Source organism: Oncorhynchus keta, chromosome 8 (genome assembly GCF_023373465.1).
Source record: "Oncorhynchus keta strain PuntledgeMale-10-30-2019 chromosome 8, Oket_V2, whole genome shotgun sequence".
Classification (NCBI taxonomy): Eukaryota; Metazoa; Chordata; class Actinopteri; order Salmoniformes; family Salmonidae; genus Oncorhynchus; species Oncorhynchus keta.
The window spans coordinates 36,939,657-36,951,648 of record NC_068428.1 but is presented as its reverse complement, the minus strand read 5'-3'; the positions used below and the strand labels follow the sequence as shown (position 1 = coordinate 36,951,648).

The window sequence follows — 11,992 nt, the reverse complement described above, 5'->3', positions numbered from 1 at the left end:
AGAGAGAGAGAGAGGAGAGGTAGAGAGGTAGAGAGAGAGGAGAGAGAGAGGTAGAGAGAGAGAGGAGAGAGAGAGAGGAGAGAGAGGTAGAGAGAGGTAGAGAGAGAGAGGAGAGAGAGAGGTAGAGAGAGCACACAACGACTATGTGGATGGATAGATAGAACAAATAGTGTAGAGTGTGGCACTAGTGAGACAGTGAGAGAGAGAGAGAGAGAGACAGAGAGACAGAGAGAGGGAGAGGTTGAGAGCAGAAGCACCTTTTCTCACTCTCTCCCTTCCTCCAAATCCCTCTCCTTGGACAATTGAGAAAGAGAAGTGTATACATGATGTGATTGATGCAAAATATAACATACACATGTAGACATATTTTCTAGTACAGGTTTCACATCATTCAAACAGTTTACACACACAGATACACATACACTACAAAACTTAAAGACAGACATACTGTACAGACCTGCTGTATGTGCACGCGCACACACACACACACACACACACACACACACACACACACACACACACACACACACACACACACACACACACACACACACACACACACACACACACACACACACACACACACACACACACACACACAGTTGTTCTACACTCTGCAGTGTGTGTGTGTGTGTGTGTGTGTGTGTGTGTGTGTGTGTGTGTACAGTGCATTCAGAAAGTATTCAGACCCCTTCCCTTTTGCCAGATTTTGTTACATTATTCTAATAAATGTTTTCCCCATCAATCTACACTCAATACCCCATAATGACAAAGCGAAAACATTTTGAAATATTTCCAAATGTATTAAAATAAAAAACTGAAATACCTTATTTACATAAGTATTCAGACCCTTTGCTATGACACTAAATTGAGCTCAGGTGCATCCTGTTTCCATTGATCATCCTTTTGATGTTTCTACAACTTGATTGGAATCCACCTGTGGTAAATTCAATTGATTGGACATGATTTGGAAAGGCACACGCCTGTCGATATGAGGTCCCACAGTTGACAGTGCATGTCAGAGCAAAAACCAAAGGAAGGAATTGTCCGTCGAGCTCCGAAACATGATTGTGTTGAGGCACAGATCTGGGGAAGGATACCAAAAACTGTCTGCAGCATTGAAGGGCCACAAGGACACAGTGGCCTCCATCATTCTTAAATTGAAGAAGTTTGGAACCACCAAGACTCTTCCTAGAGCTGGCCGCCCGGCCAAACTGAACAATCAGGGGAGAAGGGCCTTGGTCAGGGAGGTGACCAAGAACCTGATGGTCACTCTGACAGAGCTCCAGAGATCCTCTGTGGAGATGGGACAACCATCTCTGCAGCACTCCACCAATCAGGCCTTTATGGTAGAGTGGCCAGACAGAAGCCACTTCTCAGTAAAAGGCACATGACAGCCCGCTTGGAGTTTGCCAAAAGGCACCCAAAGACTCAGACCATGAGCAACAAGATTCTCTGGTCTGATGAAACCAAGATTGAACTCTTTCGCCTGAATGGCAAGCGTCACGTCTAGAGGAAACCTGGCACCATCCCTACGGTGAAGCATGGAAAATAGCTATGCAGCGACCCCATCCAACCTGACAGAGCTTGAGAGGATCTGCAGAGAAGAATGGGAGAAACTCCCCAAATACAGATGTGCCAAGCTTGTAGTGTCATACCCAAGAAGACTCAAGGCTGTAATCGCTGCCAATGGTGCTTCAACAAAGTCCTGAGTAAAGGGTCTGAATACTTATGTAAATGTCATGTTCAGTTGTTTTTTTATACATTTTCAAAAATGTCTTAAAATCTGTTTTTGTTATGGGGTATTTGTGCGTAGATTGATGAGGGAAAAAACTATTTAATCAATTTTAGAATAAGGCTGTAATGTAACAAAATGTGGAAAAAGTCTAGGGATTTGTGTACTTTCCGAACAGGTGTATTTGTTTGAGTAAACTGTTGATACATCATGTGTGAATATGCTGAGTAACTGTGTCTGTGTGTTTCTGTGTGTGTGTGTGTGTGTGTGTGTAGCAGAGCTTGCATTGGGCTAGACCCTGACAATACAGCTACCCAATACAGAGTGCCAAGAATACAAACACACATCTGCCAACAACCCTAATCGCTTTACACGGCAACCTGATAGTCGCTACGGAAATACCCTAAAACGGCCTGACGACGGGTTGTCATGACGATCGGCCATGGAGATCAATGGCAGAGGGGTGGGTAGAGGTGGAGGGATAGGGGTTGGGAGGTACAGCAAGTGGCGAGTGTGGAGGCTGGATCAGGGAGAAAGATCTCTTAGTGGGCGGCGATGGCTGCTAAGCTAAATGCCCGGGGGTAAATCAATGGACCAATAAGAGAAGAGGTTTAGAAGCGGCTCGAGGGGATGAGGGGACTGTTTCTGTGCTTCTGTGCTGAGCTCAGCAGAAAAACAAAGACACTGTAACACAAATTATGCAAAGAGGAAGATTTAGGAGGAGAGGAAGAGGAGAGGGCTGTGACATTGGGCAGGGAGGGGAGGAGTGGAAGAGGAGAGGGCTGTGACATTGGGTAGGGAGGGGAGGAGTGGAAGAGGAGAGGGCTGTGACATTGGGCAGGGAGGGGAGGAGAGAATGAGAGGAGGGGAGAGGATGATAGGAGGGAAGAAGAGGAGAGGATGATAGGAGGGAAGAAGAGGAGAGCAGAGTTGAGGAGAGCAGAGTTGAGGAGAGCAGAGTTGAGGAGAGTAGAGTTGAGGAGAGGAGGAGTTCCAACCTCCTCTACCAATGACCTGTCCCACAGGGGAGAGGGATAGAAGAGAGGGGAGGGAGAAAGGGGAGGAGGAGGAGTTCCAACCTCTTCTACCAATGACCTGTCCCACAGGGGAGAGGGATAGAAGAGAGGGGAGGGAGAAAGGGGAGGAGGAGGAGTTCTTCTGCAGCTCTCCAAAGATGAGACTCAATTCCCAAAGCAGCGCCTAAGGGGGAGAGAGGGGAGGGAGAGAGGGAGGGGAGAAAGAGAGGGGAGGGAACAAGGGAGAGAGGGGCGGGAGAGGCGGGAGAGAGAGGGAGAGATGTCCCTGGTTGGCTCTCTGCTCCACACGACTAATTCTCCAGGGCTAACCTTCAGCACTTCCTCTGGCTATACTGACTGTATGCTACTGTGGCACCCACCCACCTATTCTCTGGTACAAGGACATTCACGTGCATCTCTTCTCATAGACATAAACAAAAACACATATATAAACAACAACAATGCTAAAATAAATGCTCCCCTCCCCACAGGCACACCACAACTAGATGGGTAATGAATGACAGAGAATGAACAGTGGAGGAGTTCCAGAGAGGCATGGGGAGAGATGTACAGTACACTATCATATCTCCAACCCTACTGCACACTATCCTATCTCCAACCCTACTGTACAGTAGGGTTGAGATCCAACCCTACTGTACACTATCAGTATTCCAACCCTAGGATAGTGTTACACTATCCAGTAGGGTTGGAGATAGGATAGTGTTCAGTTCAAGTGGGGTTGGAGATCTAGGATAGTGTACAGTACAGTGGGGTTGGAGATAGGATACTGTACAGTAGGATTGGAGATAGGATAGTGTATCCTGTACAAGGGTTGGAGATAGGATAGTGTCCAAGTAGGATTGGAGATAGGATCCAAGTGTACTGTACAGTAGGGTTGGAGCTAGGATAGTGTACAGTAGGATTGGAGATAGGATAGTGTACTGTACAGTAGGGTTGGAGATAGGATAGTGTACAGTAGGGTTGGAGATAGGATAGTGTTCAGTAGGGTTGGAGATAGGATAGTGTACAGTAGGGTTGGAGATAGGATAGTGTACAGTAGGGTTGGAGATAGGATAGTGTGCAGTACAGTAGGGTTGCATATAGGATAGTGTACAGTACAGTGGGGTTGGAGATAGGATAGTGTACAGTACAGTGGGGTTGGAGATAGGATAGTGTACAGTAGGATTGGAGATAGGATAGTGTACTGTACAGTAGGGTTGGAGATAGGATAGTGTTCAGTACAGTAGGGTTGGAGATAGGATAGTGTTCAGTACAGTAGGGTTGGAAATAGGATAGTGTTCAGTAGGGTTGGAGATAGGATAGTGTTCAGTTCAGTGGGGTTGGAGATAGGATAGTGTACAGTAGGGTTGGAGATAGGATAGTGTGCAGTAGGGTTGGAGATATGATAGTGTACAGTACAGTAGGGTTGGATATAGGATAGTGTACAGTAGGGTTGGAGATAGGATAGTGTACAGTACAGTAGGGTTGGAGATGGGATAGTGTGCAGTAGGGTTGGAGATAGGATAGTGTACAGTAGGGTTGGAGATAGGATAGTGTACAGTAGGGTTGGAGATAGGATAGTGTACAGTAGGGTTGGAGATAGGATAGTGTACAGTAGGGTTGGAGATAGGATAGTGTACAGTAGGGTTGGAGATAGGATAGTGTACAGTAGGGTTGGAGATAGGATAGTGTACAGTAGGGTTGGAGATAGGATAGTGTACAGTAGGGTTGGAGATAGGATAGTGTACACTATCCTATCTCCAACCCTACTGTACACTATCCTATCTCCAACCCTACTGTACTGTACACTATCCTATCTCCAACCCTACTGTACTGAACACTATCCTATCTCCAACCCTACTGTACACTATCCTATCTCCAACCCTACTGTACTGAACACTATCCTATCTCCAACCCTACTGAACACTATCCTATCTCCAACCCTACTGTACACTATCCTATCTCCAACCCCCTACTGAACACTATCCTATCTCCAACCCTACTGTACTGAACACTATCCTATCTCCAACCCTACTGTAACACTATCCTATCTCCAACCCTACTGTACACTATCCTATCTCCAACCCTACTGTACACTATCCTATCTCCAACCCTACTGAACACTATCCTATCTCCAACCCTACTGTACACTATCCTATCTCCAACCCTACTGTACACTGATCCTACACTACTGTACACTATCTATCCAACCCTACTGTACACTATCCTATCTCCAACCCTACTGTACACTATCCTATCTCCAACCCTACTGAACACTATCCTATCTCCAACCCTACTGAACACACTATCCTATCTCCAACCCTACTGTACACTATCCTATCTCCAACCCTACTGTACACTATCCTATCTCCAACCCTACTGTACACTATCCTATCTCCAACCCTACTGTACACTATCCTATCTCCAACCCTACTGTACACTATCCTATCTCCAACCCTACTGTACACTATCCTATCTCCAACCCTACTGTACACTATCCTATCTCCAACCCTACTGTACACTATCCTATCTCCAACCCTACTGTACACTATCCTATCTCCAACCCTACTGTACACTATCCTATCTCCAACCCTACTGTACACTATCCTATCTCCAACCCTACTGTACACTATCCTATCTCCAACCCTACTGTACACTATCCTATCTCCAACCCTACTGTACACTATCCTATCTCCAACCCTACTGAACACTATCCTATCTCCAACCCTACTGTACACTATCCTATCTCCAACCCTACTGTACACTATCCTATCTCCAACCCTACTGAACACTATCCTATCTCCAACCCTACTGTACACTATCCTATCTCCAACCCTACTGAACACTATCCTATCTCCAACCCTACTGTACAGTACACTATCCTATCTCCAACCCTACTGTACACTATCCTATCTCCAACCCCACTGTATCTCCAACCCTACTGTACACTATCCTACACTATCCTATCTCCAACCCTACTGTACACTATCCTATCTCCAACCCTACTGAACACTATCCTATCTCCAACCCTACTGTACTGAACACTATCCTATCTCCAACCCTACTGTACACTATCCCTCCAACCCTACTGTACACTATCCTATCTCCAACACTACACTATCCTATCTCCAACCCTACTGTACACTATCCTATCTCCAACCCTACTGTACACTATCCTATCTCCAACCCCACAGTACTGTACACTATCCTATCTCCAACCCTACTGTACACTATCCTATCTCTAACCCTACTGAACACTATCCTATCTCCAACCCTACTGTACACTATCCTATCTCCAACCCTACTGTACACTATCCTATCTCCAACCCTACTGTACACTATCCTATCTCCAACCCTACTGAACACTATCCTATCTCCAACCCTACTGTACACTATCCTATCTCCAACCCTACTGTACACTATCCTATCTCCAACCCTACTGTACACTATCCTATCTCCAACCCTACTGTACTGAACACTATCCTATCTCCAACCCTACTGTACAGTACACTATCCTATCTCCAACCCCACTGTACACTATCCTATCTCCAACCCTACTGAACACTATCCTATCTCCAACCCTACTGTACACTATCCTATCTCCAACCCTACTGTACAGTACACTATCCTATCTCCAACCCTACAGTACACTATCCTATCTCCAACCCTACTGTACACTATCCTATCTCCAACCCTACTGTACAGTACACTATCCTATCTCCAACCCTACTGTACACTATCCTATCTCCAACCCTACTGAACACTATCCTATCTCCAACCCTACTGTACTGAACACTATCCTATCTCCAACCCTACTGAACACTATCCTATCTCCAACCCTACTGTACTGAACACTATCCTATCTCCAACCCTACTGTACACTATCCTATCTCCAACCCTACTGAACACTATCCTATCTCCAACCCCACTGTACTGTACACTATCCTATCTCCAACCCTACTGTACACTATCCTATCTCCAACCCTACTGAACACTATCCTATCTCCAACCCTACTGTACACTATCCTATCTCCAACCCTACTGTACACTATCCTATCTCCAACCCTACTGTACTGAACACTATCCTATCTCCAACCCTACTGTACAGTACACTATCCTATCTCCAACCCCACTGTACACTATCCTATCTCCAACCCTACTGAACACTATCCTATCTCCAACCCTACTGTACACTATCCTATCTCCAACCCTACTGTACAGTACACTATCCTATCTCCAACCCTACTGTACACTATCCTATCTCCAACCCTACTGCACACTATCCTATCTCCAACCCTACTGTACAGTACACTATCCTATCTCCAACCCTACTGCACACTATCCTATCTCCAACCCTACTGTACAGTACACTATCCTATCTCCAACCCTACTGAACACTATCCTATCTCCAACACTACTGAATACTATCCTATCTCCAACCCTACTGAATACTATCCTATCTCCAACCCTACTGCACACTATCCTATCTCCAACCCTACTGTACACTATCCTATCTCCAACCCTACTGAATACTATCCTATCTCCAACCCTACTGCACACTATCCTATCTCCAACCCTACTGTACTGTACACTATCCTATCTCCAACCCTACTGAACACTATCCTATCTCCAACCCTACTGAACACTATCCTATCTCCAACCCTACTGTACACTATCCTATCTCCAACCCTACTGTACACTATCCTATCTCCAACCCTACTGAACACTATCCTATCTCCAACCCTACTGAACACTATCCTATCTCCAACCCTACTGTACACTATCCTATCTCCAACCCTACTGTACTGTACACTATCCTATCTCCAACCCTACTGTACACTATCCTATCTCCAACCCTACTGTACTGTACACTATCCTATCTCCAACCCTACTGTACTGAACACTATCCTATCTCCAACCCTACTGTACTGAACACTATCCTATCTCCAACCCTACTGTACTGAACACTATCCTATCTCCAACCCTACTGTACTGAATACTATCATATCTCCAACCCTACTGAACACTATCCTATCTCCAACCCTACTGAACACTATCCTATCTCCAACCCTACTGTACACTATCCTATCTCCAACCCTACTGTACTGAACACTATCCTATCTCCAACCCTACTGAACACTATCCTATCTCCAACCCTACTGTACTGAACACTATCCTATCTCCAACCCTACTGAACACTATCCTATCTCCAACCCTACTGTACTGAACACTATCCTATCTCCAACCCTACTGAACACTATCCTATCTCCAACCCTACTGAACACTATCCTATCTCCAACCCTACTGAACTGTACACTATCCTATCTCCAACACTACTGTACTGTACACTATCCTATCTCCAACCCTACTGTACTGAATACTATCCTATCTCCAACCCTACTGAACACTATCCTATCTCCAACCCTACTGTACTGAACACTATCCTATCTCCAACCCTACTGAACACTATCCTATCTCCAACCCTACTATACTGAACACTATCCTATCTCCAACCCTACTGTACTGAACACTATCCTATCTCCAACCCTACTGAACTGTACACTATCCTATCTCCAACCCTACTGTACTATATAATATCCTATCTCCAACCCTACTGAACACTATCCTATCTCCAACCCTACTGAACACTATCCTATCTCAAACCCTACTGAACACTATCCTATCTCCAACCCTACTGAATACTATCCTATCTCCAACCCTACTGAACACTATCCTATCTCCAACCCTACTGAACTGTACACTATCCTATCTCCAACCCTACTGTACTGAACACTATCCTATCTCAAACCCTACTGAACACTATCCTATCTCCAACCCTACTGAACACTATCCTATCTCCAACCCTACTGAACACTATCCTATCTCCAACCCTACTGAACACTATCCTATCTCCAACCCTACTGAACACTATCCTATCTCCAACCCTACTGAACACTATCCTATCTCCAACCCTACTGTACTGAATACTATCCTATCTCAAACCCTACTGAACACTATCCTATCTCCAACCCTACTGAACACTATCCTATCTCCAACCCTACTGAACACTATCCTATCTCCAACCCCACTGAACTGAACACTATCCTATCTCCAACCCTACTGAACACTATCCTATCTCCAACCCTACTGAACACTATCCTATCTCCAACCCTACTGAACACTATCCTATCTCCAACCCTACTGTACTGAACACTATCCTATCTCCAACCCTACTGTAACGAACACTATCCTCTAACTCCACTGAACACTATTGATCTTCAACTCTCCTGAACACCATCAATTTCCAACCCTAGTGTAAAGTACTCTACTGTATGGGCTTTGCTATTGATGGACACACACTGTTAAAATGCATAATTAGAGATATGTGTTGATATGAACAGCCAAATTCCTAAATATAACCTTTTCATAGTGTGTGTTTCTATGTCAATATATATATATCCTATGTTTCCATCCTGCCTCTCCTAATGTACATCCTCCCTCTCTTTCCTACAGTCTCTACACAGGGGAGCTGCAGAGGGCAGTCTGCCTGAGATGGTGAGACCTCTGTGGGCTGTGGACCCTGGCCCTCTTTCCTGTCTATCTTCCTCTGGATGTCTGATCTGACAGCTGTCTTTAACTGGATTCTATGAGGCCCTAGTGCTGTGTGGTGACTGTAGCTGTGTCTATGTTGAGGAGCGGGGCCCGCATGCCGGTATGGGGGGGAAGATAAGGGGAGACGGAAGATAAGGGGGCGAGGGGGGGTAGATAGAAAGATATAGGGGGAGGGGGTAGATAGGAGATAAGGGGGAGGGGGTAGATAGAAGGTAATGGGGGGTAGATAGGGTAGATGGGAGGGGGAGAAGTAAGGGCGGGAGGTGGAGGGGTAGATAGAAGGTAAGGGCGAGGGGGTAGATAGAAGGTAAGGGGAGGGGGTAGATAGAAGGTAAGGGGAGGGGGTAGATAGAAGGTAAGGGGAGGGTAGATAGAAGGTAAGGGGAGGGGTAGATAGAAGGTAAGGAGGGGGTAGATAGAAGGTAAGGGGAGGGAGGAGGGGAGGGGGTAGATAGAAGGTTAATGGGAGGGGTAGACAGAAGGTAAGGTTAGATAGAAGGGGGTAGATAGAAGGGGAGGTGGAGGGGGTAGATAGAAGGTAAGGTGGAGGGGGTAGATAGAAGGTAAGGGGAGGGGGTAGATAGGAAGGTAGATAGAAGGGGAGGGGGTAGATAGAAGGTAAGGGGAGGGGGTAGATAGAAGGTAAGGGGAGGGGGGGTAGATAGAAGGTAAGGGGAGGGGGTAGATAGAAGGGGAGGGGGGGTAGATAGAAGGTAAGGGGAGGGGTAGATAGAAGGTAAGGGGAGGGGTAGATAGAAGAAGGGGGGGGATAGATAGAAGGTAAGGGGAGGGGATAGATAGAAGGTAAGGGGATGGGGGAGGGTAGATAGAAGGTAAGGGGAGAGGGTAGATAGAAGGTAAGGGGAGAGGGATAGATAGAAGGTAAGGGGGAGAGGGTAGGGGAGGGGAGGGTAGATAGAAGGTAAGGGGGGAGGGGGATAGATAGATAAGGTAAGGGGAGGGGTAGATAGAAGGTAAGAAGGGAGGGGGGTAGATAGATAGAAGGTAAGGGGGGAGGGGGGGTAGATAGAAGGTAAGGGGGAGGGGGTAGATAGAAGGTAAGGGGAGGGGTAGATAGAAGGTAAGGGGGGATAGATAGAAGGTAAGGGGAGGGGTAGATAGAAGGTAAGGGGAGGGATAGGGGGGGAGGGGGTAGATAGAAGGTAAGGGGAGGGGGTAGATAGAAGGTAAGGGGAGGGGGTAGATAGATAAGGGGAGGGGGGTAGATAATGGGAGGGGGGGGTAGATAGAAGGTAAGGGGAGGGGGTAGATAGAAGGTAAGGGGAGGGATAGATAGAAGGTAAGGGGAGGGGTAGATAGAAGGTAAGGGGAGGGGGTAGATAGAAGGGGATGGGGAGGGGATAGATAGAAGGTAAGGGGGAGGGGATAGATAGAAGGTAAGGGGGAGGGGATAGATAGAAGGTAAGGGGGAGGGGATAGATAGAAGGTAAGGGGGAGGGGTAGATAGAAGGTAAGGGGGAGGGGATAGATAGAAGGTAAGGGGGAGGGGGTAGATAGAGGTAGAGAAGGAGGGGGGGGTAGATAGAAGGTAAGGGGGAAGGGGTAGATAGAAGGGGTAGATGGGGAGGGGATAGATAGAAGGTAAGGGGAGGGGATAGATAGAAGGTAAGGGGAGGGGATAGATAGAAGGTAAGGGGGAGGGGATAGATAGAAGGTAAGGGGGGGGGTAGATAGAAGGTAAGGGGGGGGGGAGATAAGGGGAGGGATAGATAGATAGAAGGTAGGGGAGGGGGGAGGGGGGTATGGGGATAGAAGGTAAGGGGGAGGGGATAGATAGAAGGTAAGGGGAGGGGATAGATAGAAGGTAGGGGGAGGGGGTAGGAAGGGGCTGGGGGGATAGATAGAAGGTAAGGGGAGGGGATAGATAGAAGGTAAGGGGAGGGGTAGGAGGGGCTGGGGGGGATAGATAGATAGAAGGTAAGGGGAGGGGTAGATAGAAGGTAAGGGGGAGGGGATAGAAGGTAAGGGGAGGGATAGATAGAAGGTAAGGGGAGGGGAAGAAGGTAAGGGGAGGGGATAGATAGAAGGTAGGGAGGGGATAGGGGAGGGGAGGGGATAGATAGAAGGTAAGGGGGAGGGGATAGATAGAAGGTAAGGGGGAGGGGATAGATAGAAGGTAAGGGGGAGGGGGTAGATAGAAGGTAAGGGGGAGAGGGTAGATAGAAGGTAAGGGGGGTTTACCTGGTCCAAGGTAGAGTACCTTGACTTGAGCGTGATGACCTCATCCAGGTGAGCCCTGAACTCTCTCCGTGAGGCCTGGAGAAAGCCACAGGATAGGTCACTCGCCTTCACGCACACCATCAAGCATCACACACCACATACGCGCACACAGACACACACACACGCAGGTAGGAAAGCATGCAAATGTTCTGGTACATTACATTAGAAAACATGAATAGTTTTGACCTAACACACACACGCGGGCACACAAACACACACACACAGTGGGCACAAAACACACACGCACAAGCTACCCATGAGACACACACACACACAAAACACACACACACACACACACACCCATGACACACACACACACACACACACACACACACACACACACACACACACACACACACACACACACACACACACACACACACACACA

At 47.0% G+C, this 11,992-nt stretch overlaps 1 protein-coding gene across 13 annotated transcripts in view; it reads right to left on the bottom strand.

Moving 5' to 3' along the window:
* Positions 1 to 11,992, bottom strand: part of LOC118387150 (gephyrin-like) — a 266,961-nt gene that overhangs the window by 79,751 nt on the left and 175,218 nt on the right. For 9 of the 13 annotated variants that reach the window (XM_052524120.1, XM_052524123.1, XM_052524127.1 and 6 more), the window contains one exon: positions 11,566 to 11,640. The exons of the other annotated variants lie outside the window; for them this stretch is intronic. In XM_052524120.1, coding sequence (XP_052380080.1) covers positions 11,566 to 11,640 — 75 coding nt within the window. The remainder of the gene's footprint in view (positions 1 to 11,565; positions 11,641 to 11,992) is intronic. 13 annotated transcript variants of the gene reach the window in all.